The sequence below is a fragment of the Sardina pilchardus genome, chromosome 10 (genome assembly GCF_963854185.1).
Source record: "Sardina pilchardus chromosome 10, fSarPil1.1, whole genome shotgun sequence".
NCBI lineage: Eukaryota > Metazoa > Chordata > Actinopteri > Clupeiformes > Clupeidae > Sardina > Sardina pilchardus.
This window is the reverse complement of record NC_085003.1, coordinates 9,774,609-9,796,032: the sequence shown is the minus strand read 5'-3', so window position 1 is coordinate 9,796,032 and position 21,424 is coordinate 9,774,609. Positions and strand designations below refer to the sequence as shown.

The following is a 21,424-nucleotide window of genomic DNA, read 5'->3' as shown; positions in this document are numbered from 1 at the left end:
ATAAAGATTGAGAATACAAAGTAAGGGATTTAAGACCATTCATCTTTACAAAACCTCCCCAGATCGTCCAGATTGCTAGGTCCACACTTGTGCATTCTTCTCGTTGACTCATCCCACTGTTTTTCTATGGAGTTTAGATCAGGGGACTGCTATGGCAATGTCTGACGCTTGATTTTGTGTTCAGTAAACCATATTTGTTTTGATCTGTGCATTTGTTTTGGTTCATTGACCTGATGAATGATCCAATCATGACCAACTGTTAGGGCCTTGGCAGAGATTGTTTGATTTCCTTTGAAAATGTTCAGGTTTTTCTTGGTGTTCATGATGCCATGCACCTTAATTAGGTTCCCAAGGCCTTTGGGAATTAAAACAGCCCCACAATAGCACAGCCCCTCCACCATAATTCTGATTAGGCATAGGGTTCTTTTTAGTATAGTCATTCTTCTATGTACGCCAAAGACACCTTAAGTGTTTTTAGCAAAAGATAATTTTATTTTCATCTGACAATAGACCACACTCCCAGACATGTCATGGTACCATTCAGTAACTCCTGCCATTTACATTGTTCATTAAATGACTCTACTGGCTTTAACCTGACATGCTGTCTAAATAATCTATTAGCAGTGAGGTCACTTTTGAAGATTTTTTTGGGGGGCTTGGTGACCCCAAGATGATAGCTTTGTCTGTAACTCTCAACAGTGGTTCTTATGGATTTTTTTGCCTATCATACCATCCTCCATACTGTGCGTGGGAGCAAAACAGCCATGGGTCTTTGTCCAAGCATGTTTGCCACATTTCCAGATGATTAGAACCTTTTAGTCATCATTTTAACTGGAAATATAGGCATTTTCAACAAAATACCTAGTTTCCATAGACATTCTCTTACTTACAAATGTCAGCACAATTTCTTTTTATTTCAATTTAGTGTATTCTCTTGTCTCTCCAATGTTGAAAAATTACTAGAGGATTTAGCCTCTGAGTGACTTCATTTTCATACCATAGTGAAAAAGAACGTCATGAACTACTTCTGAAAGTTCACAGACACTCTGATTTACTTTAAAACCTTGCATTTACATAGGAACATGCTCCTGTTAAATGTTGTACATAATATGTTTCAGGGGTGCCAATAATTGTGAGCAAGCTGTTTTTGTTAAAAATATTTATTTCTTTATGAGATTTTCCTTTTTCTCAGAATAAATTTGCTTGCCTTGCAGGGTATATTTTTCCTCGTTGTTTTCATTGTGGGAGTACAATAAATCACCTAAAGATTATTTTTTATACCTATTTTTAGTCAACTTTTACCAAGGGTGCTAATAATTCTGGAGGGTACTGTATATTTAGTTTACACTTGCTCTTTGGATCTTGCACTTGCTCTCTGCGCTTGCTCTTTCAAACATAACGACTTTACTTACACCTGAAAGAATTCTGATGGAAAGGAGGGGAAAGAATGGCGAATTAAGTTGAGCACGCTGTGCTCACAAATGAGCATTTCATTCTTCTTGACAGCCCAATATCACAATATCCTCCATCATACTGATAATTACCGCGTCCTTTCTGCACAAGATTCTAATCAGCTACTCTAAATTGACAGCGTGCCACACATAATAGCCCTGAATCACTCCCCTGACTCAGGAGCATCAGTTAAGCTCTCTTCCCTCCCCTTGTCCTGACAGGACTTCCGCTGTCTGGGTGTTGCTCTGAGAGGCCTCTATGGTCAACAGTAGACTTATTCTCTAACAGTCGACTTAGTCTTACTCTAACTCGCCTGAGGCTGCTAGCCTCTGAGGTCAAAAGGAGACATGTCAGCAGGACAGCATAGAGGAAGTTCTGACCATCGCTAGGGGCAGACCTGTCTGTCTAGAGTCTGATCCAATCAAATCACTACGAGAGAATGAAAGGATGGCTGAATGGATAACTGAATGGATAAAGGATGATAAATAAGGTTCTGAAAACCTGAGTGTATTATCCATTCATTTGTTAGCGATAGCAAACAGATTGCATATTATGGCAAAATGCGGCAGTTGCAACCAGCACACAGAAAACACACACACACACACACACACACACACACACTAGCACAGGCGGAACTGCTAAGCTCTAACACCCACTCATCACTCCAAATATACCACATTGCATCACGCATGCATCTACCGCATGTGCATCACGTGGGTGTCGGGTTGGAGAGAGGCACACATGGACGATCAGAGGAACAACCACTGAGGCACCACACACACATGCATGCTGGTGTTACTATACTGGGGTGCCTTTCCCAAAACCATAGTTGCCAACCTGTTAGCAATGTAGCTGGTTGGAAATGGGAAAAATGCATTGCAAACAGCAAAATTGCTAACTTAGTTAGCAACTATGGTTTTGGGAAATAGGACCCTTGTTGTGTGGGGGGGTGGGGGGGTGGGGGGTGGCAGAGCAAGAAGAACAGATAGGGAGTGTGTGTGTGTGTGTGTGTGTGTGTGTGTGTGTGGCGGGGGGGGGGGGGTGTGGGGTGGTGGTGGTGGGTTGTTGCGGTGTTGAGGTGGGGTAAGGTATGGGAAGGTTGATAAGCAGCGACCACAGAGCAGTAGGCAACCACTTGTGCACACATCGCTGAGAAAACCATGCCATCAACCCACACCTGCAAAACCCAGTGCTGGAGAAAATCCACAAGTCCACAAAGAGAGTCCACCAAGATACAGAAGACAACACAGAGCTGGTAAAGAGCATGTCGTCTCACTTCCACACACAGACAACAGAGATACATACAGTACAAAACATGACACAGTCAACAACAGGGCCAAATGACCTCAGACTTTCTGTGATCAATGTCATTGAATGATTTCCTCATCATCTACGAGGCTGGCCTGGCTACAGCATAGATTAAAAAATGGACGCTGTGGTGCAACTGGTTACAGTAGCCATACCATATTTGGGTCCACACTATAATTGGGTCCATATGCCCATGGGGACCCATGTCATTTCCTGTTCCCACCCCATCGCTTTCTCCCACTCGCTTCCTGTCACTCTCTCCACTGTCAAATTAAAAGCACAAAAGCCCCCTTAATGTTTAAAAGATAGGATCCCAGATAGAAACTCATAGTGATTGAGATACTGCTGTTATGGGCCTTTAAATGAGAATAATTACTACTGATTGTAAGATTGAAGCCAATTAGAGCCAGTTACAAAAGGGCATTACTTTACAGGAATAAACAGTCTTCTTCTAGAATGTGACTAGACTTTGAGCAGAAAATAACTTTGTGTGTGTCACTGATATCTGAATTAGTAGGCTAACACAATTTGTGCTTCTGGCTTGAGATAGTAGATCAAGATAAAAACAGACAGTTGACAGGTGATGGTATTCTTGAATGTGAAACAGTGACAAACAATGCAAAGTTGCAAACACAAACTGTGTCCTATAACACATCTTAAGATATTTTACATCAACAACAGGCAGACAAAGTACAGTGAACAGTGGACAGTGATCAGTGTACAGTGATCAGTGGACAGTGACCAATGGACAGTGACTAGTGGACAGTGACTAGTGGACAGTGAGCAATGGTGAGAGGTGTGCAGGGCTTTTGTTTACCTCCATCCTCTTCCTCGGTCTTGAGGGCCTCGCGTGAGTACATGGCCCTGCGGAGATTCTTCCTCTCCAGCACCGTCATGCTCTCCGCCACCGTCTCCTGAGCCCAGAGGCAAATCACAACGTGTAGTCATGTGCCAGTCAGTTCAGCTCAGTTAATTTTATTACAGTTGCATCTCGTATCATATTGACATACAATGCAAGAGCAAAAATCTTAAGCCCCCCCCTCCTGACCAGCAGCAGCCTAAAATGCATATGTCCATATGTTAAAACACACACACACACACACACACACACACACACACACACACACACACACACACACACACACACACACACACACACACACACACACACACACACACACACACACACACACACACACACACACACACACACACACACAGTCATGGTGAGCTAGTCAGACATACAGTAAGAGCATTTGCTCCACGGGAATTACAACCCCCCACTCCCACCCCCCTATAGTTTATGCCTATGGCTCCATCAGAGGAAACACCCTCATAGAGTAAACATGAAATTAAATGCTGTGATTACTTCATATTCCATCTTGATTTGAACCAATGTAAAATGTGCCATAGTATCATTAAATGGCAGTTCAGATGGGTATGATTACTGTAAACCAGAGGTCTACCAGTAGCTCTCCACCTGTTTCTAAGTAGCTCTCCAAAAGGTTTGAGGAAGATGCTCATAAATCTGATAACCCCGTCACTAAGCAAACATGTTACAATTCCAATGATATCAAATTCACAGTCTACAAGGAGAGAAGGCAAATGAGTTGAAATGAGGAACCTTTAAAAAGCACACAAATCTTATGCAGCAGTTTTGGGTGGAGATCAGCTTTGTGAATACACGGCATGCGCTACTACTAACATAAAAGCTCTCAGCCATGTCCATTTTGTCAAAGTAGCTCTTGGAGGATAAAAGGCTGAAGACCTGTGCAGTAAACAGACTCTGAAGAGTGACAGCCACTGTACTGGGGTGGGGGACGGTTCTTAATCATGTGGGTGTGGGCGGAAAGATATCTGTTATGAGGCCTTGTAACCAAACATGCAATCAAGTTAACCAACCAAGGACTGTTTCCCAGATGTAGGGGGTGGGGGTAGGGTGGAGGGTGATTGAACAGCGGTGGACCCTAACATAATGGCACACCTTCTCAAATTCCTTGTCCTGTCGGTGCATGAGGGTCTTCCACTGCTCAAACAGCTCCGGCTCTGCGTTCTGAATGTCCTTCAGGGTGCCCTCTGTGTGAATGCTCCCATCCTTCATGGCAATGATCTGGGGACAGACAAGAGAGCTGCTGTCATTAAGAACTCATCTGCCTCAGTAACAAACTGTTTTTCTTTTTCAAACCGTCAGAATAAATAACGTTAAAATAACGCTCTATCAAAGTAAACAAAGCCTTCTGCTTCCTAAACAACATCAAACATTGGAAAGAAAGACAAGCGCTGTGCTACCACAGTGACAGCCTCACAAAGAGCTGTTTTCACTGCGGGGGCATAACCACACACTCAAGTGCCCTCAGATGTGAGAACACATTTTGTCTGAAAGAAAGGCTGAAAGAAAGAAATGCTTCTGTAGGAACAGACACAGACACAGACACAGACACATCTCTGACTATTGCTCTGCGCTTAGTAAACAATATGGATAGCTTTGCTTGTTTTCTCCAAAGCTTATGATACTCATATGGACACAGCACAAGTTTGTTTGAGATCATGTGAATTTTTCATATCCACTTGCCTCAACTATTTACAGTACATTCCGAATTATTCAATTAGCAGATGCTTTTATTCAAACCCACAAAGGAGGAATAACAGTCAAGCTACAATGCAAAGGAGACCTTAGCTACAGTAACAAATAATACTGTAGCACATTACTCAATTCTATTACCAGAGGATGAGAGCGCAGATGTTCAAGCGCAGTGAGAGGAGAAAGTGGTAGAAGAAGAAGGTGGTAGGGGAGGGAATGAAGGGATCTGCATGAGCAGTGCATGTTAAGTGTGTTAGATTGTTAGAAGTGTTAGGAGAGGACACAACTGACACAAACCACACGTCAATCCAACCCACTTCACTCAAATATGCAATTCTTGAGTGCTGATATTAGTCTAAGACTAGTCTAATTATTCTAAGACTGATAAACACATTAGTGATTAGTCCACAATTCTGTCACCACTAGAAGTGCTTATAGTGTCTCAGTGTGGCCCAGAATTAATCAATGAATCGTGATAATGACTTCCAACGATTATGAAAACAACATAATTGAAATATAATGATTATTTTGCTACATTCAGTTTCAAAACAATGTTCTCCTCTCTCTTCTTGCATTAACTTTTTGCACTTGTTTATGTTGGATTATATTTAAAATGCATTTTTTTTGCATTTTGAAATTATTTCAAAGTTTTGAACATTGATGATAGTTCCAAAATCACTGCATAATTGTGTTTAATAATGGTGATCTCAATATAGAGTAAAATAATCGTGATAATGATTTTTGCCATAATCGATCAGCCCTACGCCCCTACCAGAAGGGAAGAAAATGGGTGGAGAAGCAGGCAGGTGGTCTTGGTTATCTCCCAGGTCTATAAGAGCTTTACTGAAGCACTGAAGCAATAAGTTTATCTTCAGACCCACCGGCTGGCTCGCTGGCTGAGTAATGACTGTGTGTGCAGTGTATAGAAGATAAGAACAGCAAGCTCAACAGTAAATTGGCAATAGCCAGAGAGAGGACACTACTGGGGGATACTGCCTGGAGACAGAGCAAGTAAGGAACACACAGGGAAACCGGGATCAAGAGGAACTACTCAGAGGAGAGGCTCATAAACCAAGATGCAGATACGTACACTATCAATAAAGCATTTGTATTTGGCGAGGCATTAAGGCTGCTGGCTTTGCTTAGAGTCCACATCAACAGGGCATACGAATGGCATGAGGCGGCTGCTTTACTGGTGATCATTTTTGTTGCCTTGGTTGGGCATTCAGGCTACTAGTACATGTTGTACTTTGAAGGAGGTCCACCAGCCAATGTGAATTGCTGCTGTATTCAGCATCATGTTGTGCCATATGTAAATAAATATAAATGTTAAATAGGCTTGCTTGATGATCACTTGTTGTCACTGTGGGAAATCCCCTACTTAAAGCAGACAAGATACAGTACGCCTTTCCTGTGTATACCTAAAATGGTGTGTTGACATCTACTCTTTTGACTGAAATGAGAAAAAAATGTATCTTTATTTACTGGCATCATAATTACTGTAAGATTAAACATTTTGACCATGCTGGTATGCTGAAAACTAGCCCATTCACAACAAACCTGATTATTTGAAACTATGAGAAGGCAAACTGAGATGCTTATCTGCTACTTTTCACCATCATAAACACTAGTCTACTCATGAAGTAAGGCAGGGAAACATTCTCTTATGGAGAGAGAGAGAGATGCCGCACACTCAGAGTTATAAGTTAGTTCTTTTAATAAAGCGGTAACGTTTCAGCCTTTGTCCTTCAGATCGCATACAAAAACAGAATCAACTCTTGTTAGGGAAACATTCTCTACCAGCTGCCCTGCCTGGTCCCTGTGGCAAAACGGCTCATTGCAGGCCTGTGTTTGATCCGCTATGTGGGTGAATGACCGCCATGACAGCCATGACTCACCCAGTCAGCGTGGGGCAGGTACTGCAGCTTATGAGTGACCAGCACTACTGTCCGCTTCTCCTCTCTCAGCAGCTTCAGGATGCCCTCCTGCATCAGGTGGTCGCTCAGGTGGATGTCCAGGGCAGAGAAGGGGTCATCCTGCAGAGGGGGAGAGGAGAGAGAGAAAGAAAGAGAGAGAGAGAGAGAGAGAGAGAGAGAGAGAGAGAAAGAGGGAGGGAGATACGAGGACAGAGGTTAAAAAGGTTTCATTGTGTCCAGAGAACAGAATAATATATCGGAATGGCGCCATTTACCGTCCAGCCCTTATCATCAACCTCTTCCGTGTATGTGTCACTATAATTTCTATACAAACTAAGACGGAGGATTCGTAAAGAGACTCAAGCACCCACACCATAAGTATAAGCTCTGTTCTCTCTCCCTCTGTCCCTGTGGGGGTAGAGGACCCTGTGCTTATGTCCACCTACTGAATAGGGGGCATTTATTAATAGCCCCAGCCTTACTCACGGAGTACAGCACACAGGGAACAGCAGAGGCAGGGGGGTCACTCAGACACAGGGGGGCGTGCTTTAGCTGCCACGCAACACCCACACTCAGCTTCAGCTGTCCTTCACTGTGCTTCACACTGATCACAACAGCAGCAGCGCTATGCTCAACCTCTGGTGCACAGGAGCTTGCTGAGACACACACGCTGTGGCTGATTGCATAGCTACGGCATGCACCTGCACTATTGGACTTATTTTGCACGACCACCTTGACACACACCTCATACTGGATCACAGTACCAATCCTCGGTACATCCACGTGCATCTTTATCTTTAGTATACTTTACTGTTCTTTTTAGCCATGTTGATTTGTTGATTTGCTTTTTATCATCCTGTTTACATTGTTGAGTATGTTGTGTGTGATGTCTTGAGCTACTGGGACCTTGAATTTCCCCTTGGGGATCAATAAAGCATCTATCTATCATCTATCTATCTACCTTAAATTGATCGAATGTACGCATGCAAGTTGTGGTTAAATATGTAATTCATCTCAGAAAACTATACATTTAATTCGCTGTTGTGGAAATACCTCAGATAGCATTCATAGGAGTCATGTACTGTAGATCAAAGGTGTATTGCATGTGGATGGGAGGCAAGTGATGTCCTTTGAAAGGCTGGTGATTTCCTGTCATGGCGCTAATACTCAACACACCGTGCTCTCCCTCTTCTTGGTGCGATCAACAATCGCAATACTCCAAAATCAAAGGGGATTGCACTTCAAGAGATTTTTGTTTTCTTTTTCATATTTTCTAATGTAGCTATAAGGGTAACAAATGTTTCAGCCTCTTCAGACAGATTAAGGAGTAATGGCTGAAACGTATGTTCGTTACCCCTGTTGCTAACAAAATATTAAAAAGAAAACAAACATTTCTTGGAGTGCGACCTTCTGTCATGGTGTTGAAAATATATGAATGAAATTGAACAGACGGTTATGCCCATGTCACCGCAGGTTTTCTGGCGAGATAGATGGATTGTACCTCCGAGCTTGACAGGCCTGAGTGAGAGTATAACTGGATATTACAACTGTTTGGTGGGGCTGTCTGAACCAATCATGTCACTCCGTATCTCATTCAGAGTCACAGTGGCAAAGCGAGCCAACAAGTTACCTGGGGGGAGGTGAGTCAGTGAGTCGCCGGGCAGATTCCGGTGAGAGGAGTGGATGTGAGTGTGGACGCTAGTGGGAGGTGTGCGGTGAGCCTTCTGTGGCTTAGCACTTTGATGATGACAACATGACTACACTTGGGTCCCTAATGGTGAAAGGATAAACACCCATATAGATACTGTATATGTACTCTAAGTACAAATGCACTCACACACACAGACACAGACACAGACACAGACACATGTTTGTTAATGTGAGATATTGTACTTGATGAATGTAGGCTACCCTCTTGGGGAACCATGTAGGTAATCAGACAGAGTTGTTAATGAGGGCACAAAGGGACACTTATAACACATACACAAACACATATGAACATGTGCAAATGCACACACACACACGCACCGAGGCATGCACACACTCACACACACACATGGAGGCACACACACACACACACACACACACACACACACACAGAGGCATGCACACACACACACATACACACACACACACAAACACGGAGGCATGAACACACACACATACACACGGAGGCATGCATGCACGCACACACACACACACACACACACACACAGAGTGAGAGAGAGAAAAGAGGGCTCACCAGAAAGACTACATTAGTGGACTGGTAAAGGGCTCTTGCCACTCCGATGCGCTGGCGCTGGCCTCCTGACAGGATGATACCCTGGGGGAGGGACACAAGAGAGATGGTGAGGGAGAGAGAGAACATGAAATGACAGCATGGGTAAGTGGATGAAAAGAAAGGGAGAGACAGTGCAGGAGGTGGAGAGAGAGAGAGAGAGAGAAAGTGAGTAAAGGGCTGAGACATTGGGATGGAAAGGGAAGTATTGAAAAATAATTCAGCTTGTGTGTGTCACAAAGTCATACATATGTTTTGTCTAAGCAGACTAGAATGTTTTATGTTCCTGAGTTATACGTTCTACAGCTCTTGGGGTAATTCCTGAACACCTGAGGTGCGTTCAAATGTGGCAAACAGTGGCGAACGTTCGTGGTGAACATGTTTTCTTTGAACGGTTCAATTTGAACGATTTGGTGTTAACATTCCATTCTAACAGTAATTGCATTATTGCGTTTGTCAAACTCACGTCCAGTTTCACTGTATGTTCGCGGCGCACCACCTCCTCAGACTGTTCGCGATTGTTAGCAAACGTTCGCCAAAAACTCAAGGCTAATGGAATACTGTTTGCGAACGTTCGCAAACGTTTGCCTATGTTCGCCTAAGTTCGGTGAACTTGAACGCACCTCTGGTTTGAGAGAAATGGCATGATGAGATGAGACAGCAAGGAAGTGACACGGACACACCACGTGAAGGAAACACAGAGTGAAGAGGGAGAGAGAAAAGAGATGGCACACAGCCATGGAGGAGATGAGGCCTTTTAGATTGTTGCTGGAGGTTGGTCCTCTCTGACCCTCTCTAGTGCCTCTCTATTGAATGAAGGCTGGCGCCTTAAGGCCCCTAGGGGATGTACGTGTGCTACATAACATTAGATAATACAACTGGCCTAGTCCAGAGAAAAGGAAGAGAGAGAGAAAGAGAGAGAGAAAGAGAGAGAGAGAGAGAGAGAGAGAGAGAGAGAGAGAGAGAGAGAGAGAGTGAAAAAAACAGTGGAGGGGGGAGGGTTCATATGGGTCAGACTAACAGAGAGGAGAGAGAGAGAGAGAGATGAAACAGAAAGAGGGAATGAGGCTGTATCAATATAATATTTATTCATAATTTCATGATATTAGAAATGTAATGTATGATATAATAGCTCCCCATCTTTATATTATATATTGTATTGTTAGTATATGAATACTTTGGCAATATCGGATCTGCAGTCATGAAGGCTTCTTAAATTGAAATGAATTGAACTGAATTGAATTGATAGACAGAGAGATAGGGGAAGATATATAATAGAGGGCAAGAAAGATGAGAGAGATGAGACAGAGACAGAGAAGTAAAGAGAGATAGAGTGAGTGAGAGATAGATGGAGAGAGAGAGAAGAGAGTGAGATGAAAGAGTACCGGTAAGAGGTATTAAAAGAGAGAGAGAGATTCATAGATAAACAGATAGAGAGACAAAAGCCAGACTGCCACAGCAAGATGACAGACAGAAATATAAAGCGCAGCGGAAAGGAAAGACGGCACGAAATGTCAAATGAGAGGTGAGAGGAGAGCACAGTGGGACAGCTACGGCAGTGCAGAGTCGCTCAGTGACCAGGAGTCCAGGGAGGGAGAGGGAGATGGCGAGTGGAGTGGAGTGGAATAACTCCACCGTGTCAGCCCCGAGGCCCATTTGAGCAAGACCGAGCTGCACATCACATCACAGAGCAAACTAAACAGCCTGCAGTGACCACCCTCACACAAAACACGACCGGCAAAGACCACCATCACACACAATAATGCCTGCAAAGACCACCATCACACACAACACGACCGGCAAAGACCACCATCACACACAATAATGCCTGCAAAGACCACCATCACACACAACACGACCTGCAGTGACCACCATCACACACAACACGACCGGCAAAGACCACCTTCACACACAACACGACCGGCAAAGACCACTCTCACACACAATAATGTCTGCAAAGACCACCAACACATACAACACGACCTGCAGTGACCACACTCACACACAATACAACCGGCAAAGACCACCATAACACACAACACGACCTGCAGTGACCACACTCACACTCAATAATGCCTGCAGAGATCACCATAACTGAGCTGAATAATGAGCTAAGGCTCTGAAACCATATGCAAATACACACACACACACACACACACACACGCACACACACACACACACACACACACACACACACACACACACACACACACACACACACACACACACACACACACACACACACACACACACACACACACACACACACACACACACACACACACACACACACACACACACACACCGCAACACTCATTTACATCCATTACTAGCAATACCCACGCTAATGAACTGCAATCCTGAGGTCTGCATCAGATACGTTTCTAATTCTAGGTTAATCAGTAGGGTGTGTGTGTGTGTGTGTGTGTGTGTGTGTGTGTGTGTGTGTGTGTGTGTGTGTGTGTGAGAGTGTGTGTGTGCGTGTGTGTGTGTGTGTGCGTGTGTGTGTGTGTGCGTGTGTGTGAGAGAGTGTGTGTGTGTGTGTGTGTGTGTGTGTGTGTGTGTGTGTGTGTGTGTGTGTGTGTGTGTGTGTGTGTGTGTGCGTGTGTGAGTGTGTGTGTGCGTGTGTGTGCGTGTGTGTGAGAGAGAGAGTGTGTGTGTGTGTGTGTGTGTGTGTGTGCGTGCGTGTGCGTGTGTGCAACTGACCCGCTCGCCGACCTCAGTTTGGTCCCCCTGTGGCAGGATGTCGATATCCGGCTGCAGGGAACAGGCTTCTATGACAGTCTTATATCTACACACAAAAGAAGATGGTGGGAAATCGATGCAAGTGTTAGAACACACACATACTGACAGGCACACACATATACACATAGGCACACTAGCACAAAAACACACAAACAAATTTGATGGAGAGTTGCCATATAAATGTAATAAATCCTCCCAGTGTCAGAGAAACCACAGCTGTTCATAGTTTACACAGTAGCCAGTTGACTGTTATGGATTGGTCAGATTACAAGATTTTTTTGTCTTCCACGACAGTCTTTTAGGATTGACCATGTCATACTACAAGATCATAAAACCATAAATTCTCACCATGTGTTGGTCAGAAGATTGGCTACATTACAAGATCATGTAGCCTATCGTAAATGTTGTGTGTTGTCATACTGTCAGTGTGAACACGGGTGTCGTAGGAGATTCCTTAAAAAATCTGACATGATAGACTTTGTGCTGTGGTGTTGTAACATGTCTCAGGCAATATATCACTGGTCACTGAATATGTCACATTACAACATGCCTTTCATATTTGGGCACGACACTGGAAATTTACCAACTACGAGAAAATCGTGGCAAAAACATGTAATCTGACCAAGCCATTACCTATAATATTTCTAGGACATTCTACCAGAAGCATTAGCTAATAAAAAGCGTGTGGCAGCACTTGGTGCTATTTCACGCAATTAGGGTTACATCAAATGTGAGGCAGGAGACCTAATGGGTCGAGAAGGGGAGTGAAGGGAAGAAATGGTGAACAGTGAAAGCAGAAGATGAAAGTTAGAATTGTAAAAGACAAAAGGATGAAAAGAACAAGCATGAAAAAAGAGATAATTTTCTGTAAGTGACAGGTGTAGACTAGAGACCAAAACAAAAGATTAAGGAGTAAATTGAGCAGAACAAACATCAGTGTCTATGTGATGTTACCACAGCAACAAGGAGATGGAGCCCATTTGTCTCCTCAAAAGACAGACCATTAGGCTAATAATAATTATATACTAGTGGCTAGGGTACATATGCATCTTTTGGTGTGTATGTCTATATCTTTATTTGTGTGTCTGTGTGTGCATAAGTGTGTCTGCATAAGTGTATGTGCATGAGTGTGTGTGTATGAGAGAGAGAGAGAGAGAGAGAGAGAGAGAGAGAGAGAGAGAGAGAGAGAGAGAGAGAGAGAGTGTGTGTGTGTGTGTGTGTGTGTGTGTGTGTGTGTGTGTGTGTGTGTGTGTGTGTGTGTGCGTGCTTGCACGCGTGAAAAAACAGGCAGCATATGGTGTTTGGGCAGCATTCCCACTGGCTGCATGGAACAACAGCCCACAGAAACGGATTACAGTATAACAGGCAAAAGCATCCACCACAGAGAGACTACTCAGAGCTGCAGCCAACGTTTACTGGAAGTGCTGCATTTGAGAACTTCCTGAACACATAACTGTAACAGCTCACAACTGGTATTCTGTTTATCTACTTCAAAACATTCAGCCCACAGTCAGCAAAGATGGTTTACATACTGTACTGTCATCACACATCCTTACACTAACAAAATGTTGGCAAAAGGGGTTTGATCTGACACGGAACCAACAGACTACACAGTCCTTAGCCCTTCAGTGGTCATTATAGTAATAGTTGTGGGCCATGTTGAGATGACCTTCATTACCCTCTAATGCAGGGCTGCGGCTAATGGAGGGCTAATTCGGACAAGACAATTTATCAAAGGAAACAAACAAACAACCTAATGATTGGAGTGGAGTCTTGATCGAGTGTCCATTTGAAGCATCATTGAAAGTGTGAGTGTGAGTGTGAGAAAATGACTGCAAAGACCTACCTCTCTTTGATCAAGGGCATCTCAAAGGTGATGTTCTCCACCAGGGTGGCGTTAAGGAGCCAGGGCTTCTGGGAAGCGTAGGCCACAGAACCCCTCCTCCTGATGGAGAGACATAGAAATGACCATCTTAGACCTGCCTGTCTAAACTACACTCAGGAACACAGGAATATTGAAATGCATTGATGTATCATGTATTGGTCTGAATACACCAAAATGCAGCTTCACAAATCCTATATTAGATTATAACTCATATTAATTAAAATAATACAAGTACAATTATTACCATTACAGTTTTTACAGTTTTAGCAAATTGTATGCATTGTACACTAATTTCCAAAATGAATATATTGTTTTAATAGAATAGCCTACCTGATATCGCCATCTCCGGCTGTGTCTTTGCAAGTCGGGCTACACACACACACACACACACACACACACACACACACACACAGAGAGAGAGGGAGACTATTGTTCACTTCTCATCAGCCAAAAAGGAATGTTCCAATAGCCAACATTAATCTCAATTAACCCCCCAGCCTCATGTGTCTGTGGCAAATGAAGTGTGCTTGTTGGAGGTGAGTAGTTAGGGCCCAGAGGCAAGGCAATAGTAGCCAGCGCTCTGTTACTGCACTGTAGTGGTGTGCTCATGGGGGACAATAAGTGTAAATCCACCAATGCTTGGAGCCCAGGACATGGAGCTCTTAAACATGATGACCTACAACATGACCTCATATCAAGTGTGCCAAATCAACCGCAGAGGTGGAAGTCAAACGATATGAAGCCACATCTAGCCAGAAATAGCACAGGCTGAAGTCAAACCTTGATCACTGCAACTTAATAGGGACTAAAACTCGCACAAGCCCAATACTATGTTAGACGTCTTAATAAGACGTCCTCTAAACATAAGCTGAAATCAGCATGATCCATATGCTGCTCTGAGCTCAGCACAGCGCACGTCCCGCAACCTGCAGGAGGTGAGTGTCCTTGGTGTGTCCTTGGCCCTGTGCTGCACAGAAGAGTGGTGGGCTGCTGTGCTGTGTGAGGTGTGAGTGTGGGGGGTGAGGATCTAACTGAACACACAGCACCTTCCATACCAACCATCTTGCTTTTGTAACCTCCAGGCACCAAGGCAGCTTAGACTCTTACAACCACACTGTTTACAACCACACACGCCTGATACACCAGGCTGACACTGACTGACACGACCCAGTGAGTCTAACTTATGATAACAAGTGTTTAAGAGCCACAATGACAGACATGGCAGTAAATATTCAGAAATACTACATCCTGCCAAAAAGACGGACGGCTTATCCCATGAGCTCATAACCAAATCCTATTACAGCACTACAGGGATTTGATGAGGCTTTGTGTGAATAAATTGCTTTTTTTTGTAGACCGGTGAGCAGGTGCTTCTCGCTAGACATGGTCAGGAGAGGTTGAGTTAGCAGAGGTTATTACTGGAGGAGAGGCAGCGGAAAACATCAAAGGTGAAGGCTTTTTATCTGAGAACAACATCCTCAACATGCCTGAAATAACAGCTAATGGCAGGGTGGTTGATGTGGGTAAAGGGACCCAGCCAATGGGAGACCTGTAAAGTGCCTCTCATAGCTTCAGTGCAAGTCCCTTACTGTTCCAAGAAATGCATTTCATGCTTTGAATTCCACTCGTATTCTCATGAGGTATGTACAGTGGTAAAGGGAAATTGGCTTGTTACCATTAACTTTGAGTATCTTAATGTCACCGTAATTGGCGTAATGCCTTCATACAATGTGCAATATAAGTGGTATGTAGCAATTAAAATAGATATAAGAATCATAAAATACCTCTCATCACCTTCTGAGTCCAGGTTGGGAAGACTGCAGAAATAAGGAAAAAATGAGATCAGTTAAGCAACTTTACATTCATACAATACTAAGTCAACAACATCTGAAAGCATAATCTGTCCATTTAACACCAATGTATGATTTTCTTCTCTGACGCAAGCAATGCATTGTTTACTTCCAAGGGACATGAAAGGCCATTATCTTTAACTCTGCTAATGTCAACATGATCGAGGAGCCATTCCAGTTATGAATAGCTGTGAGATATGCTCAGAAAACAAGACGAGGCAGTTGTGAAACCCATTATCAACAGACAGGATGGCAGCCAGCTCAGTTCATTCAGAAGCAACAGAGGGGGCTCAGAGAGAGCAGAGGCCAGAAATGGACACTATACCATTTTATACACAGTGAAATGGTGTGTTTTCTGTAGTTTGAAATGGCCTCATTACATGATAATCAGCCTCTAAAGCCTCCTAAACAGCCTCTAAAGATTTGTCTAGTAATGTGTCACTGATCTTACCACATTTGCGTTCAAAATGCTAACAGAACAAAAGCATATGCATACACACACACACACACACACACACACACACAAAATCTCACTCACACACACACACTGTCACGCACACACGCACACAAGCACCACACTAAGCAGCTGCCTCTATCACATCCCGAGGCACACAGGCATGACATTTACACCCCTTTGGCGGGCAACACATTTAGCTCTCCTTGACTTTTCAGAGACGGCGCCTCGAGAGGCACACAGAGGACACTGCACTCATTGTGTTGAGGAGGTGCTAAGTCCGTCACCACTCCATACATCCCCTGGTATGCTATGCTCAAGTATACTTAAAATGCCATGGAGCAATGCAAGGATGCTATTGAAACGAAGAGATCTGATAGCGGAAAAACAATTATCGGTCATCTGCTGGGATCACACACAATCTTCCACCAGTCACATCAGAATGATTTAGCCATGTCAGTCTTCTCTTTTCAAACACTCTTGTCTATGTCCATTCTCAGAGAAAAGCCTGATCCAAATCTGGAAGGGACGGTTCACTGACTGCGGCTGTGAGCTCTTGGCTGAAAGATCTAAATGAATCCAGACCAGTTGCTCCAGAGAAGCAACAGATGCCTTGCCCGGTTCGACCCCAGAAATAGTCACAGCATGATAAACTACTCACTCAGATGATCAGAGAGGCTCCAGGCTGAAAGCTTTATTTATTTACATATTTGTTTGTTTATTTGTGTGTTCATTCAGTCTATCTGTCTGAACTTCAACAAGCTACAGGACATCCCAACAGGAGATGGGTCTGAGTTAGCTAATGTTTTGGTTCAGACTGACTCAGGCGAGTGTTGATATGAGTGTCCAGTGCATCCAGAGTGGACGTGCCACAGTGGCATGGCACCTTAGGAGTTTGGGGACATCCAAAAGCCATTTAGACCGACTGTCTGCAAATGTCCTAATCACTCGGTGACTGATTGGGAAAACGGGAAATGAGCCGAGTCCAGTTTAGTCCAGCCCAGTTTCCCACCGCCGCCTTGGATGCCTTCGCAGAACAACACTGCCGTGAAAAATGCTAAAGATAAGGTTTTCTCGAAGGGAGGAGCGGGTACAATTTGCAGGGCGTGCCAGCTTGACTGTTGGCACTGGATGAGAGCGGAGAGAGAGAGTGACACGGAGAGAAGATCTAATGGGAAATCTGACCCTTTGCCCCCTGAGCATCGAATACAGAGGGTCCTCTTATCGCCACCAGATAATTACACACAAATAACCGTCAACGCTCTCACAGACTAAAGCTTGGCAACTCAATCCCTTCCCAAACCTCTCTCTCTCTTTCTCTCTCTCTGGCTCTCTCTCTATCTCTCTCTCTCTCTCTCTGTCTGTCTGCCACTCTCTTTCTCCTCCAGACCTTCACACCTCTTTGACACAGTAGACGCATAGCATTGCTGGGAGATCCCTTTATACAAGGTCACTGATCTTAATCATGACATCTTGCCAGAGTATAGCTCATTGAGTATCAACAGAGAAGGACATACAGAAGCTCCATATCACCCACATCATTCCCCTCTTCATCCTTCCTCTGTGGCTGAAGACTCACACTGTGTATTCACATTATGAGTATTAGGGTGTTGAGAGATTACTATGTATCAGAGCTTACTCTGCTCCACGGTCTCTAAGGCCTTCAGGGAGCAGACGCATGTAAAGTCGGCATAGTGCCGATCTCTGACAAAAATACTCTTGACAGCAGCGGAGTGCTAGAATGATCTAAGGCTAAAGGGAATAAACGTGTGGGTGGTAACGCATGCCAGAGTGACCGACATCTCACCTGTTCCAGAGGACACTCCCAGAGATTCTCTGCATCTCCCCCAGAGCAGCCAGCAGCAGGGAGGATTTCCCACATCCCACCTGTCCCACAATCATGGTGAGCTGACCTGAGGGAAAACACACACACACACACACACACACACACACACACACACACACACACACACACACACACACACACAGGCGCATACACACACACACACACACACACACACACACACACAGTAGAATACACACTATGGGTATAAGTACCAGTGTCTCCTCCAAATAGACATACTGACTAGCTATGATACAGAGTATACTTATAGTACACACACACACACACACACACACACACACACACACACACACACACACACAAATATGTCAGCAACAAATTAGTGGAGACCTACCAAATGGAATCTTTATATTAACATTTGACAGTGTGGCGGGTCCATCTACCCAGGTGAAGTATCCATTGCTAATCTGTTGAAACAGGAGGAGAAAGGTAACTAAACAAAGGCCCTAAACAAAACACGCACTCAGGGCAGAGTACATTCAACTGAGTAGACATGTCTCCACTGCACACACACACACAATGCCAATACCAATATTGTATACCAATACCAATGGCTGCCCAAAAAAGGCAGCGAAGTTCTTAGGAGTGTAATGTAATCTCAAAGCACTCAGAGCACTCAGAAACTGTGTGTGTGTGTGTGTGTGTGTCACCTTGATGCAGGTGTCCTCATCGTCCAGCGAGAGGCTCTCCTCCTCAAGGTCTCGCTGGAGTCCAAAGTTGTTCCAGTCCTCCCGGCCAGGACGCTTACGGTTCACCACCTTTAGAGGCTGAACACATACCACAGAGAGAGAGGGAGAGAGAGAGGGAGAGAGAGAGGGGGGGAAGAGGGAGAAAGAGAGAGGGAGAGAGAGAGAGAGAGAGGGAGAGAGAAAGAGTCAGGGAGAGAGACAGAGAGGGCACTCTAAACAGATTTCTTCAGCTAAAAATACACACACAAACACACACATACACACACACACAGGTCATTCTAGATTTCGGGGTAGGAGCCACGTCTCCGAATCAACTGAAGTATTTTAGACCCAACTAATGTATAAAATATTTGTGAAATCGGTTATTGTGATTTCGGAGTGAATCTCTCACTCATTTAAAAAAAAAGGAAACAGTAATATGATTAAAACCATACATACGATGAATATATCATGTAGACGTGCCATGATGTGGTAGCTAGTTTGAGATTAGGATGTGGCGTCAATCCACAAAATGATGGGAAATTGTTAACGTCAATTCTGTTTTTTTTAGCATTAATACAGATGCAGATTAATGATGGACAGAGTAGACTTGTCTTTCTCCATTTGAAATGTACCCACTCCATCCACACTCACCAGGGCCTGGTACTTGCTGTTCTTGGAGGAGGCAGGGGGAAGAGTGGTCCTGGGCTCCTGCTCTTCTCCGATCTCGTCACAGGAGAAGAACTCGCTAAGCTTCTGCACACTGAACCACAGCACACAGCCACACAGGGACAACGCATCAGCTTACTGGCTCTACCCAATAGAGTACTTACTGTACACAGAAAACACAGAAGCTAACTATCTCTACACAACAGAGTACGTACAGTAATACACAAGAGCAAATATTGTCTTTCATTTTGCTTATTTCATATTCGTTCTAAACAGTACTTTTTTTGCACTCACTGGTTCTAATTAATTTTTCACTGCCTATCTACTATACTGACCCACTCATTGAAATGCATATGCTGTACAAGATACAACCACCAACTGGAACTTAATTGAATAGCTCAATTCTCACGTGACATATTAACCTTGAGATTATGCAGTAAACTTGGTGCAATGCAGTATTTTGTACATCATAGTACTGTATAACAGCTGTCAACCCCATGTTCCTCAGTGATTAGTCTACAGTACAGTGTTTGTATGCCTGGCCTGTGTGTGTGTGTGTGTGTGTGTGTGTGTGTGTGAGTGCCTGTGCACATTTTTGTATGTGTGTATGCTTTTGCCAGTGCACTGATAGACTTATATCCAGCCAACACTTATATCATAAGATCGTTTCGACTTACTTTAATAAGTTTGACTTATTCTAAGACATCTTTATCAAGACAAATTTGCTTAACGCACCGGCAGCCAAATCTGTCTTAAAATAAATAAATTATTATCAAATGAAGTCAAATGTTTTTTGCGCTAGGTAAGTATCTTCATATTTAAAAAATACTAGCTAGATTAATATAAGATGAATAGCACTTGTTTAGACAAGATGTTTCTGCAGTGTCATAATAAACTACAGCTGCTTTACCCAACTCCCAGGTCCCTAAATACCTTCATAAATAACGCTGCTTGATTACCTGCACTCTTCCCCACGAGACCAGCCTACAGTATGTTCACTAACTACAATGTCTCACAAACAAAATGCATACAGAATACCAATCATATAAAATACAGCAAAGAACAAGCTTTCCACTTCCCAAATACAGACACATAACCACAAATATATAGTGGCCTTTGCAATGAAGTGACGTAAAAGTAAACCATCCATGATTTACACCAGCATTCTCTTCTCCGTAAACATTCCCAGCGGCTTGCTGTCTCACACACACACTGTGGGACTACAGATGCTTTAGACAGTACTTATTCATTGCTGGTTGCCAAGTTACTGGGTCTATATGATATGACACACACAACCCATGGTGTATTCATGTTATTTCTACCATATTCTTGTCCTTCACAAGGATGGCTTCATTTGCCCTATGGTTGCCATTCATCCATCACGACAGTTCTGAAGCAGTAAACACGTTTACTCACTGTTGTACGTGCACAACAAAAACTATGATATGCCACTGAAAATGTGAGGGCTGAGAGTTCTAAGACCAAAACAGTGAACCCTGGCAGTGACCGATTCACCCCCTCTGCACTCTGTGGGATCAGAGAAACACTCTCAGTCTCTTGTTTACACCTGTTACAAGCCCGCTTGGCTTATCTACCTCTCTCTACTGTCGTAAGAGGCCCTGGTTATGACCCTTTTATACGCCATTAGTCTGTCGTTAATGTCAGATATAACCACTGACTTCTAAACTATTTTCCACATCATTTACTTTTTTAATGACACTGCAACAGGTTTAGGGTACTTTCATTATTTGACT

General features: G+C 43.7%; 1 protein-coding gene across 1 annotated transcript in view; it reads right to left on the bottom strand.

The window, feature by feature from the left end:
- The window catches only part of abcc8 (ATP-binding cassette, sub-family C (CFTR/MRP), member 8), a 59,623-nt gene that overhangs the window by 13,269 nt on the left and 24,930 nt on the right, over positions 1–21,424 (bottom strand). The window contains exons 13-24 of the mRNA XM_062548106.1: positions 19,656–19,764; positions 18,984–19,100; positions 18,668–18,740; positions 18,277–18,382; positions 15,950–15,982; positions 14,496–14,534; positions 14,127–14,225; positions 12,242–12,326; positions 9,500–9,580; positions 7,240–7,377; positions 4,745–4,870; positions 3,578–3,674 (exon numbers count right to left, since the gene is read on the bottom strand). Of these exons, the coding sequence (XP_062404090.1) occupies positions 3,578–3,674; positions 4,745–4,870; positions 7,240–7,377; positions 9,500–9,580; positions 12,242–12,326; positions 14,127–14,225; positions 14,496–14,534; positions 15,950–15,982; positions 18,277–18,382; positions 18,668–18,740; positions 18,984–19,100; positions 19,656–19,764 (1,103 nt within the window). The remainder of the gene's footprint in view (positions 1–3,577; positions 3,675–4,744; positions 4,871–7,239; positions 7,378–9,499; positions 9,581–12,241; positions 12,327–14,126; positions 14,226–14,495; positions 14,535–15,949; positions 15,983–18,276; positions 18,383–18,667; positions 18,741–18,983; positions 19,101–19,655; positions 19,765–21,424) is intronic.